The following is an 18,660-nucleotide window of genomic DNA, read 5'->3' as shown; positions in this document are numbered from 1 at the left end:
GCATAATAAGTAGCGGGCATTTTGCTAGTGTTTTTAAATTTAATAGAAGTCGATACTTTGTGCACACAAACTAAAATGCTTATTACATAAAATCGAATTTGAATAATTATTTTCACTGTAGTACATACGGGGGTCAATTGCTATCAACGTTCGCACTGGACAAATGAATCGATATAATTGCGTACTAGGGTTATTTAACTTTTAATCGTTGCATAATTTATACCTAATTATAACACGATTTCCATTAAAGAAATGTTTTTGAAAGAAAGCCTAAAAAATTCGGAAATTTGAATTAGCTTGAGGGAGATTATAAAAGTGCTTACTCGGTGCCATAATTCCAATTGCAGTTTCATAGGCAATTCGTTCGTACTACTTGGATTACGCGTCGTAAACTTGTATATTTGGAACAACTTTTTAGTGCTTCAACAATACCTTAAACTTTTTAAAGCAAATTCGTATCAAAACTTCAATAGGAACCTTAAAGGAAGCGTATATAAACATGTCGAATGTAACAATATTGGGAAAAGAATCCGCCGTAACTTCGAAATCGAAATTATCTCGCATTTACCCTGAAACGGATGGAGATGATATCGTTATATCGGGCATGGCTGGAAAGTTTCCTAATTGTCATAATGTTGCGGAGTATGAACATTGTCTCTACAATAAGGTGTGTGTCTATGTTTAAAATAAAATATTCTCCCAAAAGGGTACCAACTAAAATTAACAATTTAATAACATGTCAAGCATCTAAAGTTTTTGTGTAAAATAAGGTGTTGTTAAAGTTTTCTTCGTTATAAAACATTTCCATTATAAGAGATTTGATTAAGAAGCGATATACGTAATTGTGTTCTTGCATCAATTGTGAAAATATCAATTACTCAAAACACTAACCATTAAACCACCTACAAAATGTATTTGGAAACAGATGTAAGTGTTCCGAATTTCGATTTGTATCCATTCCCAAAAAAGTGACCCCTGGACAAAAAATTAAAAAAAAAAAATCGGAGTGTTGCAAAACCTGAGTTCCTCCAGTGGGGCTCATGTATTATGAGTGGCTTATATGTGCATATCGTGTCCAATAGAAAAATAATTATTCAGCTAGACTTTTATATTAGTGTTTATATGCTCAAATTGTTGCATCCAAAAGTATACTACAAAAATTATAGACGAAGAAATCCACTCACTAAAATTGTCTCATTGAGTGTGAACTGAGTAAGTTACCTGTGCACTCAATTTTTTAAAATGTCAATAACCATAGACAAATTATCGTATAGACAAAGAAATGCTCATGTTATGTGCTGTCAACCGCCTCAAACAGAAAAAACTCAAAATTGTTATTGACATTTTTAATTGAGTTATTCTGCCAACAAACTCAATTTTAACAACATTGGTGAGAACATTTTTTTTGTCTATACAATTCATTTGTATATGCAATAACTACAATTTTTTTAATTATTTATTCTGGTAAAAGACAACAAAATCCTACAATTTACCCCAAAACATTGTGCAATTGAGTGAAAAGACTGTGCAGTTTCCGTAAGGGTGACCCCTAGAAAAAAAGCACATTACAATTTCTCTGTCTATGTCCATATTTATATTAGGCAATTTTCCTTGCGGCAATTGTCAGTTCGAAGGTGAGGCATATGGTAACCGTTTGCCTCTCAACACCATTTCGCACCAATAAACTGACAATTGCCGCAAGGAAAATTGCCTGATGTAAATCTGTTCCATTTTAGCGGATTTTCGAAATGTGTTTATGCTTTTAGTGGGAACATTTTTAGAAAGACCCTATTATTAGATATATTCCGTGACATTTCATTTTCTAGAACAACAATGTTGTCTTTTGTTGTTGTTCGTTGATGTTGTTCGTCCGTCCATCTGTTGAAATCAAGATACAGCTCGCAATGTGTAAGCTCTGTAATTTGGTATAGAAGTTTCTATTACTCCTAGTATGTTTGATATTGCAATTGGGCTATATCGGTCCATGTTTTGATATATCCCCCATAGAACGCTATCTCCAGATTTTCGGTATTTTAAAGGTTTTAGCTTCATTATCACACCGAAATGGCTTAAACATGATACTTTGTCTTCGTTGGGAGTGTAAAGCTTTTCCCCAGAATTTTGTCGGTATAGGTCCACGACTTCATATAGCCCCCATAGAACGGTACCTCCCGATTTTTGGTATTTTGACGGCTGTGGCCTCAATATTCCTCCAAAATGGCTAACATTTAGTATTTAGTCTTCATTTGGGGTATAAAACTTTCCATATGAAATTTATCGGTATAGTTCCACGCCTTCATATAGCCCCCATAGAACGGTACCTCCCGATTTTTAGTAATTTGAATCGAAATGGCTGAAATTTGTTATTTAGTATTCGTTGGTGGTGCAGAACTTTCCACCATGAAGGTCCACGCCTTTATATAGCGCCCATAGAACGGTACCTTCCGAATTTCGGTAAATTGAATTTGGTATAAAGTCGAAAGCAAACTAAGTATTCAGTTTTACTTCAATACAACTCGTGGTGGAGGGTATAACAAGTTCGGCCGGGCTGAACTTAACGCCGTTTGTTATTACAAACACACATACATATATGTATATCGATTTTGAAATTAAGTCAATATTTGTTTTTCTTTTAGATTGATATGGTTGACGATGATGAGCGTCGCTGGCGTCACTTCAATCCTGAAATTCCAAAACGCTCTGGAAAAATTTACAACTTAGACAAGTTTGATGCAACCTTTTTCGGAGTACATTTCAAGCAGAGTCATACAATGGATCCTCAAACAAGAATTTTAATTGAAACTGCTTATGAAACTGTTATTGATGCCGGAATAAACCCGAAAACCTTACGTGGTTCTAGAACTGGAGTGTTTATCGGAGCATGCATTTCAGAATCTGAAAAAACATGGTTTTATGAAAAAGTTTCATCGGGCGGTTTTGGTATCACAGGCTGTAGTCGAGCTATGATGGCGAATCGTATATCGTACAGTCTTGGATTACAGGGACCATCGTTCCTTGTCGATACAGCTTGTTCCAGTGCGATGTACGCACTCGATTGTGCATTTAGTGCCCTTAGAAGTGGTGAAATAGACGCTGCCATTATAGGAGGTTCCAATCTGTTGCTGCATCCATATGTGACCCTTCAGTTTGCACGGTAAGATTACCTATATGTAATTATGTTGCGAAAGACGCAATGTCTTAATAAAATAATTAAAGATCATAAGTATACAAATTCGGCAAAAATTTCATTACAAAATGTATATATTTATTCCTTTCGCCAAGGCTAACTACCAAGGAGACACAGAACGTGATGTCGAACCCCATGCTTCTCTTGCTGTCAAATGTTTTTACGAGGAATCCACTAAAAAGAAGAAAACAATCAAACAAGTCGGACTTTGTGTCTACCAACTGTTTGATAACCTACACCCCACTTCAATATAAATTGGCAAAATTTTTCCTAGGCCAAATTGGGTCACATTTTTCAAATTTTATCAAAATATCTGCCAAATTTCGTGATTGGTGCATCAAATAATGAAATCGGCCGAAAATATATATGTGAGCTATATCAAAATTTGCACAGATTTGCATAATATTTGGCAAATTTACTTCTAGTCCGAATTCCATCAGCCATTCCAAATTTCATCGAAATTGGGCATACATATAGAGGTTAGTGGACCAAATATGGGAGCAATATCCGAATCTGAACCGATTTCCATATAATTTGCCCAATTTATTTGTGGACCAAATTCCAACACACATCTCAAATTTCATTGAAATTGGACAATGTACATTAAACTGCCCCAAAAAAACAAAACAAAAATTTTTTGGAACTTCTACCCCTCAAATTTATTCCATTGGTAGTCATTTAAAATATAGTAGATTCTTGAAGATCGGCTGGCATTTTTTCTCAAAAATGATTTCCTGTACTGAGAATGAATGAACTTTTGCCTATTAATGCCTAAAATAACATTCATTCTATCTACATATATATATATATATATATATATAAAAGGATGATGATAGTTACTACGCTTATAACTCAAGAACGGCTGAACAGATCATGGCAGAAAAGGATAAAACCTAAAAAATCGGGAAAAAATCCACAAAAATTTGCAAAATAATTATTTAAGAAAATTAATTGTCTCCACACATTTCTTTGGACTCCGGGCAAATTTTTTTCCACGTTATAGAAATATAACATTAAATTTGGAACAAGAACATTTTTTAAAAATCATTATTTATTTTAAAAGAAAGGTATAAGAAAATATATATGTATGCAAGTTATATATTATACTAAGTTAAAGGACAACTCACAGGATATTTACTATCCTCTGAAGTGTAGTCCAATTTTGTTGATCCAATTGATTCGTTGCATTTTTGCAAACAAAAGTTCTATGACAATCGGATTAAGATTGGTCCTTTAACCTCTTTCGTCAGAAGTCTTACTGGTCTTCTCACAAAGGTTTATTGGTATTCTCATTTTATTTTTTCTATTTAAGACATTGTGGTCTCTATGGGAAATTTTACTGAATACCCTGTGACACAAAATGGAATGAAAGCCCCAATTTAAAAACCCAAAGGATCCCATAGTCATGACATAATGTTCTTTTTTTTTTTTGATTGACCACCATCAACCATCGAGAAACTAGCTTTATATCTGTTTGGAGATATTGTTTCATCATTTTTAGATTACATGTTTTCAGTTAAATAGAATGAGGAACATTTCTGTTGAATATGCTGTCCTTCTAGCTCAGTTGCTTCCATGTACTTTTTGTTTTTGAACTCAAAAAGTAAAACAAAATGAAATTTTCTACAAAAATGTTCCACCGAAAATTATATGTAGGTTTCCCATTTCCAAGAAATCGATATTATCACGTTTTCGTTGTCCTTTATCAGTTTTACCCGTTACTTTCTCACAAAACCTTATGTTTATGTATTTTGGTACATTTCGCATAATCTATTAACTATATATGATATTCGGATTGTTAAGAATTAGGGCATCATAAATTCGTTGTTGGTCAACGACAGATTCATTCATAAAATTTTCCTAGCAACATTTTTGTAGAATATTTTCATGCACGAAATCTCATAGTTTGCTAGTTTTTCAGTGGTGTACACAATATATCTCAAATATTTCAATAAAATTATCCACTCCACACCAAAGTTCAAAATGTGAGCTCTGAATTTTAGTTTAAGGGGTGATCGCTATTCATAAATTTCAGAAAAAAGTAGAAAGTATAAATAGCATAGAATATGTGGTTAAATTTTTAAGTCGATCGGAACAATATTGCCTCAGTATGAGCGTTGGATGGGAACAATTTATTTTATTTTGTATGCAGTATATAAACTGTGTTATTCTCGAAATCGGCCACAAAAATATATGACTATTGGTTTATTAGTTTTAGAGATAGAGTTGGCACCGAAAAATGCTTTAATGAAAACAGGGGTTCGTAGACGGCCTCAAAACTTCGTAATATTTTTCCCTTTCAGATGAAGAAAAAAAATCTGCCAAAAAGTTACGTAGTTTTCTCGGAAAAAATCATGAAAAATGGCTTTTATTGAGCTTTACAACTGGGAGTCTCCTTTTAAGGCTAAGCACACTAAAATGTTGGCTTACATCCAGTTTGAAACTTGGTCGTGAATTGCTTATAGTTTTTATTGCATGACGTCCTTAGGATTTGTATTGCCCCATCATTTGCACATATTTTGAAAGCTTAAAGATTTTCTCACGCGGAAGAATTCCGTCCAGAATATACACGTGCAAAAAAGGAAAACCGACAAAAACTTTCTAACTTTGCTATTTTTCAATGTAAGATTCGGCAGAAACAGTATTGATATGTTCGAATGTATTCGAACGAATGACCTTTCTAATGAATATGTAAGGAAAAACTAACACATTAGCCTATATATGCCAAAATATAGAAAAAAGTAAAAAAATTGTGCATATTTAATTCATTCTTAGTGGTATAGGAATTCACTCTCGGAGTCGACCCGGAGTCGGAGTCGGAGTCGTGAAAAAACTCGCCTGGAGTCGGAGTCGAGCCAAAAATACCTCGACTCCGAAACCCTAGTTGTAACTGTAAGTAATGACAAAATTGTCTTTTATGTTGTTCCATACTCCAGTCCAGTCTGAGTAAAAGGTTTGCGAAGAACAAATACAAAAGTTTTCGCAGCTTTAACAATACAACTACAGAATATCGGACAATGTATATTCGGTATTGAATAAAACATCTTCTTTCGACACAAAAAATGAATAAATATTGTTTCCGAAAACTTTTCATAATCTCAGCGTGGTACTTGAGTATCTTTTATTTACTTAAATACAGTTAGTCAACTTAATTATTGCAAAACCAATATTATTACAAAATTTTAAATAAAACATAATTTTATTGGTATAAATAAATACCATTATTAATATTTTTGTTAAAAGTTTAATTGGTACACATGTTTATTAATAAAATAATATAAAATTTAATAAAATAAAACAAAATTTCGCGAAAAGTTTTCTTAAAATTAACAAAAGAAGAACAACTCATTGTTGTCAAGTAAAGAATTGCAAAATTTACAACTTTTCAGTTTTTCACGGTAGTTTTCGAAAAGCTGGTTCTAATATTTCGTATGCCCACCATGGGCATCAATAACAGCATGTTAACGTCTCTGAATTTAATAAATAAGTTTCGGAATGTCATATTCCAATGGTATTTTCCGCCATGCATTTTGTTTAGTCTCTCCTGTTAGTGTGCGACCTATTCCCGACTTTTTTACTGGTAACTCATTTTTCACATAGTTGCAGTTGACCAATTGAACTTAAAATTTGCACACTTTTTAGATTTGGATGACAATACATGAATATGAAATCAAAACTAATATTGGTCCATTCTTACAGTGTTTTTACGGTGTCTAACTTGACCCCCTTTTCAAATCTGGTAACTGATTTTTAACAAGGTTGCAGTTGACCAATCGAACTAAAACTTTGCACACTTTTTAGATTTAGATGACAATACATGAATATGAAACCAAAACCAATATGGGTCTATTGTTTCCTATAGCCCCCATATAACGGTACCACCCGATTTCCGGTATTTTGCTTTTCAAATCTGGTAACTCATTTTTCACATAGTTGCAGTTGACCAATCGAACTTAAACATTGCACACTTTTCAGATTTGGATGACAATACATGAATATGAAATCAAAACTAATATTGGTCCATTCCTACAGTGTTTTTACGGTGTCTAACTTGACCCCCTTTTCAAATCTAGTAACTGATTTTTAACACGGTTGCAGTTGACCAATCGAACTAAAACTTTGCACACTTTTCATATTTGGATAAGAATACATGATTTTGAAACCAAAACCAATATGGGTCCATTTTTCCTATAGCCCCAATATAACAGTACCACCCGACTTCCGGTATTTTGGGGATTTTGTCTTCATTTTTAGCCCGACTTTGCTGTAACTTGGCATTTGGAGTTCTCAATAGGCCAGGAACTTCTCCACTAAAGGTTTAATATAGCCTCCATATAACGGTACCACCCAATTTCAAGCATTTTAACCTACATTTTCTGCTCAAATGGACTGTAATTCGGCATTAAAAATAAAAAATAATTTAAAAAAATTAAGTTTCAGTGTTTTATTTAGAAATGAACTTAAAACTAAAAAATAATTTGTCGCTTAGCCTCAATAAATATATTCTTTCTCATGATAGAATCTCTAAAATAAAACGCTTGCCGTTTAATTTTGCCACCATTCATAATTTAAATGCAAGCGTTTAATTTGAGAGATTCTATCATGAGAAAGAATATATTTATTGAGGCTAACCGACAAATTATTTTTTAGTTTTAAGTGCATTTCTAAATAAAACACTGAAACTTAATTTTTTTTAAATTATTTTTTATTTTAATATATAGACTTTGGACTGAGGTGCCAATGAGTTTGGTGCAGTTGTACTACGACCAAGTCCTATATCAATAAGATTTATGCGTAGGGTCCTTTTCTTGGTAGTACTGCTATTGCAATTTGTTTGAATTTTCGGGGTCAACCGGCCCAAATTTTTTGACGCTGTTGGTTAAATCATTTTTTAAAACGTCTAAATAAACCTCCTCTGTCATCGTTTCCTCCAAAACTTGGATATTACCAACGCCATTGCTTGATATACAACCCTTATACCATAACTGACAGTTTTCCGAACTTTACGGTATGTATCATGGCACAATTACCCAGGTGGTGGTATCACACCAGCTGTTCGAATATGAAAAATCAAATCCCTTTACAAAAAAAAATGAATAGTTTCTTTATATTGTGCTTGGAGGGCAATGGTTTTTACCTAGTCTGACTTTTCCATGTGACACACATACTCCAAACTCTTTCGTCAATTTCTTTAATCATTCTCCTGTCAATTCGTGTGGTTACTATTTTGGGCCTGCCGTGTAACGACTTTAGTTTGAGCCTGTCTTCTCTCCCGAAGCGGTATATGATGTTGTATGCAGTTCTCAGCTTATGAGAGGTGATTTTAGCGGATTCACCATTATTATAATTGTAATACAAAAAATGTAGCATATTTTCCGAAATCCTTTTACCTGACTTACTCTTTTTCTGAATATACCGTCTATGTTACACACACAACAATTAATTTATGATCAAAAATTATGGATCTACATATCTACATACCATAAAGGTCACAAAAATCCTTAATTTCAAAAATCGCGGGAAAATCCCCTTTCAAACCGTGTGAAATTATTTAGCTGACACCACAAAAACCAGGTACATATCCTTTTTGCCCGATGTTTTTGTTATTTCCGACCGATTTTTGCATTTATTGACTTGATGTTGTTTTTAACAGGTAAATCAACAGATATGCACAAAAAACCCCAACATTTTTTAATGAATTTCTTGTAGTAATTCCTAATTAAAAATATAAATTTTTACGAATTCATCGTTTGTAATAATTTACTTGACTAACTGTATATGAGGACAAGAAATTAGGTGTGTTCGTTTACTCAATAATTTGTACAAGTCCAGTAGCTTATTGCAATCGACTGAGGTATTTTGCACTGTACTGTAGAGTAAAAGAACAACATCCAGTAACAATTTGTACAAATTTTAAGTAAACGAACACACATAATATTACATTGAATTCATAATGCACAATTTACAAATTACTCGAAACACCTGTTAGTACTTCAAACATTCTACGTTGTCCTAATACATCAGATCAAAGAATTAACTGCAATGTGCTTTTGACCTATGCAACGTGATAGTGATTGTTATATTATATATGAACATAAATAATCAATTTCAATGCCCGTCCGCGAGACGAAGTTCGCCGGGTCCACTAGTTTTATTATAAAGAAAAGGTTCCGCACAAACCACTTTGAAAAAAATTATTGAAAAAATACTATGACATGAAAAAATTGTTTTTCCAACTATTTATTTTCTGTTGCACGAATGTATGACCTTTTGCGTATTAATAACTAAAATAACTTATATTCCATTTAAATACAAAATCCCGCACAAACCACTTTTAATTTTTATGATAAATGAAATAGAGCTATATATGATATAAAATAATATATACGTAATAATACGATGATAAAATTAGTGAGAAACGAAAAGCTTTTAGCACTTGCACTTAGAAGGTGTGCGGTAAAATTTTTCAACGGTGGAAAAATACACCTCAGTGTAATGTTGAGTATTTCAGTCATGTAAAACTTGTTTACATAACTTGTCTTACGACACCACTGGAACAAAGAAATGACTTTCTTAATTGTTTTGTTTTTATTAATTTCAGTCTTGGTGTCTTGGCACCTAATGGATATTGCCGACCTTTTGACAAGAACGCTTCGGGTTACACTCGTTCGGAGGCCATAAATTGTATGTTCCTTCAGCGGAGACGTGATGCTAAACGAGTGTATGCCACTGTTGTTTATTCTAAGACCAACTGTGATGGATTCAAACCGGAGGGTGTAACTTATCCCTCGGGCAAAGTGCAAGAGCAATTATTACGCGAAGTGTATAATGAAATCGATATTACACCCAATGACTTGGGATATTTAGAAGCACACAGCACCGGTACTGTAGTAGGAGATCCCGAGGAATGCCGTGCCATTGACAATGTATTATGCAGTCAACGTAAAGAACCTCTGTTAGTTGGATCAGTTAAATCGAATGTCGGACATGCGGAACCGGCTTCTGGCATGTGTTCGTTGGTGAAGGCATGTCTAGCATTTGAAACCGGCAAAATTGCCCCTAACATCAACTTTGAAGAAATTAAGTCAGAAATAAATGCCTTGGCCGAGAAGCGTTTAATTGTGGTTAACGAGGTGATGGATCTAGAAAAACCCTATATTGGTGTAAACTCATTCGGTTTCGGAGGTGCAAATGCCCATGCTGTTTTGAAAGCTTTCGACAAATCAAAAACGAACTGTGGCTTACCCGAAGACGACATTCCACGTCTGATAACATGGGCTGGTAGAACGGAAGAATCAGTTAATGTGATATTTGATGAAATTTTGAAGAGACCACTAGATGCCGAGTTTGTTGGTCTGCTGCATAATATACAAAAAGAAGATGTTCCTGGAATGGTGTTCCGAGGCTACGGTGTATTTAGTAAAAATGGTTTTGAGGCACCCATTGTTGAGGTGAGAGATATACAACACTACTCTGGCATTCAAAGGCCCATTGTTTGGGTCTTCAGCGGCATGGGATCACAATGGTCACAAATGGGAGCTTCGTTAATGATCATACCCCATTTCCGCAAGTCAATCGAACGTTGTCATGCTGCGCTACTGCCAAAAGGATTGGACCTGATTGAAATTTTGACATCTGAAAATCCTTCTGTTTTTGAAAATATTTTACATTCATTCGTGGGTATTGCCGCTATCCAGATTGCATTGGTCGATGTGCTACGTTCCCTGGGTATGGAACCGGACCACATTATAGGGCATTCCGTTGGTGAACTGGGCTGTGGTTATGCCGATGGAGGATTCACACCAGAACAAATGATCTTAGCAGCATTTTACCGCGGGAAGGTCAGTTTGGAAATTGAAAAAATAAAAGGTTCTATGGCAGCTGTAGGTATTGGTTATAAGAGAATTGTGGGAATTCTGCCGCCAACAATAGAGGTAGCATGTCACAATGGTGCCGATTCATGTACGATTTCTGGCCCCTCAGAAGACGTTACCAAGTTTGTGGCCGAGCTAAAGGCTAAAGATATTTTCGCAAAAGAAGTTCCATGCTCCAATATTGCATATCATTCGCGTTATATTGCTCATATGGGCCCACATTTATTGCGATATCTAAAAGACATAATTCCCAATCCCAAGCCGAGGAGCTCAAAATGGCTTAGCTCCAGTGTACCCAAAACAGAATGGGACCAACCTGGTCGTAATTTATGTTCCGCTGAATATCATACAAACAATTTGCTAAACAGTGTTTTGTTTGAAGAAACTTTTGCCCTTCTTCCCAAGGATGCCTTAACAATTGAAATTGCTCCACATGGTCTACTACAAGCTATTCTTAAGAGGTCTATGCCTTCGGGTGTCCATATTCCTCTAACTCAACGAGGTAATAAGAATAATGGAATCTTCTTCTTGACAGCTCTTGGCAAGTAAGTTGCAATTAATGTTAGTTTTGATGGGAGAGGAGATTAATTGAATTTTGATTATTTTCAGACTTTTCTCGAATGGTTTAACATTTCCGGTTGATAATCTGTATCCAAAGATTGAGTTTCCTGTTTCACGAGGTACTCCTGGTATAAGTTCACTAATCCGTTGGGACCACAGTGAAAAATGGTTTGTCACAACGTATGAAAACATGAAAACAAAGTCGAGTGGCGAACGTATGTACACGATCAGCTTGTCCAGTGACGATGAAGAATTTATAGGAGGTCATGTAATTGATGGCAAGATTCTAATACCTGCTACATGCTATCTGCAGTATGTGTGGGAAACCTTTTCCCTCATGTACCATGGTCCAAGTTATATGGACGTTCCAGTGGAATTTGAGGATGTTAAATTTATGAGAGCTACTCATATGTCTCCAAATCAGAACGTGGAATTGGTTGTGATGATTCATTATGGTACTGGCAATTTCGAAGTAAGTATAAGTGCACTGAATATTGTTTTTGATTATGGCAAACATGTTTATCTCCCTTCTCTTAAAGATCACGGAATCTGGAACTTTAGTGGTAACGGGCAGAATTATTGAAGTCGAACGACCAACCATTCCTAAACCAGTTGAAACCTTACCGGATACTGATTACCCAATGATGTCGCAGAAGGACTTTTATAAAGAACTACGATTACGCGGTTATCACTATAATGGCGCATTTCGTGCTGTAAACCAAGCTCGTGGTGATGGGCTTTTCGGCAAAATCGAGTGGAAGTACAACTGGGTAACATTTATTGATGCTATGTTGCAGATACAAATATTGGGAATTGATTCCCGTTCATTACTACTGCCAACGCAAATTCGAAAACTTCGTATTTATGGAAGGCATCATTTCGACATGTTGTACATGATGGACCCGGAAAATCGAGTTTTTGACGTGTATATCGATTCCAAAAATAATCGCATAGTTTCGGGAGGCATTGAACTTATTGGTGTACACGCAAGTCCTGTGCAGCGTCGTCGTCCGCCAGGAATTCCTGTTTTGGAAAAATATCAATTCCTGCCCCATTTCCCCTCGCCTGCTCTCAGTGCATCCGATGCCGTTCGGGTTTGTGTACAAATTGCACTCGAAAATACGCCTGTATTAAAAATGAGAATTGTCGAGGTAGACACTGATGGCCGCGATCCGTTGATTACACATTTCTTGGAGTCTATTGAAGATTTGCCACAAGTAACTGGTGATTATATGCTACTATCGAAGAGGGAATTCCCAGATTTGCACGCATCCATACATGTGGAAGATGGTAAATTGTCATCAATGAGTAATTGCTGCTTTATCATAGTTGGAGGATTGGTGGGATTAACAAACGAGTCTACAATCAAGGATGCAAAAAAATCCCTGCTTGAGAACGGTTACATGGTGGTGCGTGAACGTACCACTTCCAATATAGATAGCTTGGTTATTCCGGAAAAATTCAATCTGATCGCTGCAATGCCTTTAGACAACAATGATGAAGTTGTTTTGTTACTACAGTATAAGCCGAAGGCAGGCGTAGTTGAGCCTGTTTTAGTGGAAATCACTGAAAGCGATACTGAATTTAACTGGCTAACAAAGGTTCAGCAAGCATTGACTGCTAAAGTACCCGTTGTCTTGTATGCTATTAATGAGAACTTGAATGGTCTCATTGGTCTTGTTAACTGCCTACGTAAAGAACCAGATGGCAACATAGTTACATGCTTCTTTGTGGAAGAAGAGAAAGCGCCTGCATTTAGTCTTTCGGATCCTTTTTATGCCGGTCAGTATATGTTGGGTTTGGCTGTGAATGTATATCGTCATGTAAGTTTAGTGGGTTTTCTGCCTGGGTATATAATTAGTTTTTGTTTTTCAATTGAAGGGCAAATGGGGCACGTACCGACACCTTCAACTCAGCTCGACTGAAGTAGCTGAACCAAGAAAGGATCACATATTTGGTAATGTTATACACCGAGGTGACTTGTCATCGTTGCGTTGGTTTGAGGGCCCCCTTAATCCTGAAGATTGTGAAATTAAAATATGCTATTCTTCCATTAATTTCCGGGATATAATGCTTGCTACGGGCCGTCTTGCTGTGGAGCTTTATGGTCAGGATCGAATAAACCAAAGCTGCGTGTTAGGTTTCGAATATTCAGGAATCAATACAAAGACTGGTAAACGTATTATGAGCATGGTCGTCAAGGGTGGTGTCGGATCTTATGTGGAAAAGCCTTCGAAACTTATATGGGAAGTTCCGCCACACTGGTCCATGAAAGAAGCGGCCACCGTTCCTGTGGTATACATAACAGTTTACTACGCATTCTTTATGTCGACTGACATACGAAAGGGCAAAACTATACTGATTCATGCCGGTACTGGAGGAATTGGTCTAGCTGCTATTCGTACAGCGTTAGCCTATAACATGGAGGTATTCACTACTTGCAGTACACCCCAGAAGAAGAAATTCCTATTGGACACATTCCCCCAACTGAAAGGTTATTTTTTACTCTAATCAATGAAAGCATACTGAAATTAGCTTTTCTTTTTTTCCAGAATCTCACATCGGCAACTCTCGTGATACATCCTTTGAGGATATGATCCAACGTGAAACTGATGGCAAAGGTGTAGACTTTGTCTTGAATTCCCTGTCCGAAGACAAGCTTCAGGCTTCAGTTCGCTGTTTAGGTCAGTGTGGCCATTTCTTAGAGATTGGAAAATTCGACATGGCTAATGACAGTAAACTGGGCATGAGCTGTTTCCTCAAGGAATTGACATTCCATGCAGTCTTGGCAGATCGTTTATTAATTGCTCCACAGGAGGAAATTGATGTAAGTAAGCCTCTGCCAGTTCTAAAACATGTCATAAAATATTTTAAATTGTACGTAGCACCTGAAAAGTCTAATGGATGCTGACATTGCCAATGGCATTATTCAACCCCTGCCCTCTACTGTATTCCCGGCTCATGAAATTGAACAAGCATTCCGTTATATGGTTGGCGGCAAACATATTGGTAAAGTTTTGATCCAAGTAAGAGAAGATCCAGAGTCCGAATACACACTGCCAGTTAAAGTGCTGAAGCAGGTGTATTTCAAACCAAATCTAAGCTACATAATCCCTGGTGGTCTTGGAGGATTTGGTCTTGAGTTGGCAGATTGGATGGCAACTCGTGGTGCCAAGAAAATTGTATTGAGCTCAAGAAATGGATTGACAAAGGATTACCAGTCATACAGAATTGCGTAAGTATAGACAGACAACTTCCAACAGTCGGAGGTTTAAGAACGTGGTATTCTCTTATTTTTCTACTATAGATTATGGAAGACATATGGATGTGAAATTCACGTTTGCACAGAAGATATAACTACTTACGAAGGCTGTGACAAATTGCTGGCAGAAGCTGAACACCTGGGACCAGTCGGAGGTATTTTCAACCTGGCTGTTGTTTTACGTGATGGAATCTTTGAAAACCAAACCAGGGAGATGTTTGTAGAATCATTTGGACCCAAGGCAAGGGCAACGAAGTATCTGGATGAACTTTCTCGCGAAAAATGTCCCGAACTCGAACACTTTGTAGTTTTCTCTAGTGTATCCTGTGGTCGAGGCAATGCTGGACAGACCAATTATGGCATGGCCAACTCTATTATGGAACGAATTGTAGAGCAACGTATTAAATCTGGCTACCCAGGAAAGGCAATACAGTGGGGCGCTGTTGGAGAAGTGGGTTTGGTTGCAGACATGGCGGAAGATAAAATTGACATGGAAATTGGAGGCACTCTTCAACAACGAATTTCATCATGTTTACAAGAATTGGATACATTACTTAATGCCCCTGATGCAATAGTGTCCAGCATGGTGGTGGCTGAAAAGAGATCTGCGCGGTCAGGTACTGAAAGCATTGTTGAAACCGTTATGAACATAATGAGTATTCGTGATATAAAATCGGTTTCCATGGGTACTACGCTATCTGAGATGGGAATGGACTCGCTAATGGCAGTTGAAATCAAACAGACATTAGAACGAGACTTCGATTTGGCTCTGTCACCGCAAGACCTAAGATCCTTGACGTTCCAAAAATTGACGGAATTCGACGAAGCTCGCAAACGGGATGACACCGAAACAGTAAAAATGATTTTCACTTCAGACAGTCAAAATCAAGGAATTGATATGTTGCTAAGAAACTTGGGTGACGAATCCCACTGTGACAAAGTAACATTATCTTTGGATACAGCGGCAAATGCAACGAAACTCCAAATGCCGCCATGTATTATAATACCAGGTTTGGAAGGCACTGCGGGCAATTCATGGTACAAGATAGCCAGTGTCCTAAACTCGAAAGCACTGCTTTTACAGCTACATAGCTATGCCGAAATGACAAGTATCGATGACATTGCAGAAGCTGCCTTTGAACACATCAAGGTTGTGTTGAAAGTCAATGAGCCATTTTACATTGTCGCTTATTCCTTTGGATCTTACGTGGCTTTGAAATTGACTGCTCTTTTGGAAAAATCTGGTTTCCGTGGTAAATTAATGCTCATAGATGGTGCACCACATTTCCTTACGAAGTTGACGCGACTTCAAATTGGCGAAGACATTTCGGACCTAGAACTTTACGATTACCTCTTCTCTATGATAATATCTCAGATATCCCCGGATAATCTAAAAGAATCGATTGGAGTAGAATTCCATCAACTACCAACATTGGAACAGAAGATGGATAAATTCTTGCAGTATGTTGAACAGCAGGACCTGTACTCCAAAGAGTATTCAAAGACCATTGTGCATGCCATGTTCCGACGCATACGTATGTGTGGCTCATTTGATTTAGATTCAATTGAAAAGCTGAATACGCCAATTACGCTTATACGACCCGCTGAGGTATCATTGCAGGATATTGATGAAAACTATTGCCTGGATACCATTACCAATGATAAGGTGGTTGTGAAGGTAATCGAAGGAAATCACACTACCATGTTGGATAATCCACTGCTTCCTCAATACATAAATGACTTTGATCCCTCAATTGACGATGACAAGAATTTCGAAGGTTATATTCGCGATACGAAATCAGTGAAAATAGTGTAATATTCGATTTTGAAAATCAAAACAATCTATTTACGTGCGAAAATATTGCTTTTTCGATTAATATATAGTGTATCAGAATAAAATGTAATACCTTGAAAATAAATCTATATCTATATGAGAAAAAGATAATTTTTTTAGTTTTCCATCGAAAAACAAGTGCAATGACTCTGATATTTTAGCATTAAGGCCAAATTTGGCGTTTATGTAATGCTCAGAATGTCTACATTAATACAGGTCAATTTTGTTGAATTGCATCCATGTACATCGTCAGTACAACTCAAATAAAAAATGGAAAAGTGGGATGTACGCCAACTTGTCTTGCATCATTATAAGTGTGATATTTTCTCCTTCCATTGACAGGCTTTGTCGTTGGAATACCCCTAGTAAAAGAGGAGATATTCGCATAAGAATAAGACTTTAAATTTTCTCCACATACGTTTTTTGCGCATTCCGAACCCTGAATATTATTCGACCATCGCTAAACTCAATGTGCTTCTTCCTTTCTGGTACCCTTCTCTGGTACCCCTATTCGTGCATTATAAACAAGTGAGCCAAGGCTATAGGCGGGTCGGGGCCGACTATGTGATACACTACACCACTACCCCTGTGCATAAGCTTTTGACTGGTAAAATTCAAAATATTAAAATTGGGATAGCTCAGGTCAATTTTGTTGAAACGCATTTAAGTACATCGCCAGTACAACTTAAATAAAAAAATGGAAAAGTGGGATATACGCCAACCATTAATAGTCTTCTTTATTTGTGAGACCCCCACCAACCCCCAACAATTTCGTGAGGATCCGATCAAAATTCCGACCTGTAGTGTGATTGCACAAAAAAGGAAAAAGGGATGCATTACCGACTATTGCGATATCTCTGTTGTTTGACAACCTTCGACAACCTACTTTACATCGTTGTAAAGGTGATATTTTCTTCTTTCCTTGTCAGGTTTTGCTTTTGATATACCTCTTACAGAAACAGAAATATTCGCTTTGAAATAAAACGTTGACCTTTTCTCCAAATAAGTGTTTTTTCAAATTCCGACCCCTGAATAATATCCGACCATTACCAAAATCAATAGGTTTTTTCCTTTGTGGGACCCCCATTAACACCCAAAATTTCGTGATTACAAAAAAATTAAAAAATGGGATGTATTACCGACTATTGCGATATCTCCGTTATTTGGCCACCTACGCCAACCTGCTTTACATCATTGTAAAGATGGGATTTTCTACTTTCATAGTCAGACTTTGCTTTTGAAAGGTCCCCAACCAAAGCTGTGACATTCGTAATTATTGTTAAAATCGCAAAAGTGAAAAGTTGTGTTCTATTAGTGGCTATTGCGATATCTTCGTTGTTTGACCACCTACGACAATCTACGTTACATCGTTGAAAGTGTGATATTTTCTACTTTCATTAGCAGGTTTTGCTTTTGGTGACGTTGACTTTTTCTCCAAATATTATCCGACCATCACCAAAATCAATAGGCTCTTCCTCTGTAGGATACTAAAAAACCCCCAAAATTTCGTGACGATCCGATCCAAATTGCGACTGTAGCGTGATTACAAGGTTTAGATGGACAGACATAGCCAGATCGACTCAGCTCGTCGAGACAATCAATCAAAGCAACTTATAATACCCTTCCCACATAGTGGTGTAGGGTAGGGCTATAAACCAAAAAATAGCACGTCAGTACCATGTGCGGAATATTGTCCTGATAACGAAAAAGCGTGTTTTAGTTCCATTCGGTGAAAAAAGTTTCCGCACCAACTGCGATTACTAAAGCCCTTTTGAAATTTTTTTCTATTTAAAAATTTAAATCTGTTTTGTTTGAATAAATATTTATAGGAAACAAATACAATTCTCACAGGCAAAGTCATTAAAAACAGCCTGTATCTTTCGCGAATTCGTTGCAAATGACCACATATTGTCTTGTCCGATGGGTATAATAAATACAAACA

General features: G+C 36.5%; 1 protein-coding gene across 1 annotated transcript; it reads left to right on the top strand.

The window, feature by feature from the left end:
• The first annotated feature begins 339 nt into the window (after nt 1–339).
• On the top strand, nt 340–16,824 carry FASN3 (Fatty acid synthase 3). Its single transcript, XM_073992214.1, has 9 exons — nt 340–667; nt 2,637–3,154; nt 9,789–11,606; nt 11,671–12,094; nt 12,162–13,445; nt 13,504–14,116; nt 14,175–14,449; nt 14,508–14,857; nt 14,930–16,824. Exons 1-9 carry the CDS (start codon nt 500–502, stop codon nt 16,698–16,700), a joined length of 7,221 nt encoding a protein of 2,406 aa, XP_073848315.1. The 5' UTR covers nt 340–499; the 3' UTR covers nt 16,701–16,824.
• The last annotated feature ends 1,836 nt before the right edge of the window (nt 16,825–18,660 follow it).

This window comes from Musca autumnalis, unplaced genomic scaffold, assembly GCF_047663935.1.
Source record: "Musca autumnalis isolate F117 unplaced genomic scaffold, ASM4766393v1 scaffold_1, whole genome shotgun sequence".
NCBI lineage: Eukaryota > Metazoa > Arthropoda > Insecta > Diptera > Muscidae > Musca > Musca autumnalis.
This window is presented reverse-complemented; position numbering and strand designations above follow the sequence as displayed.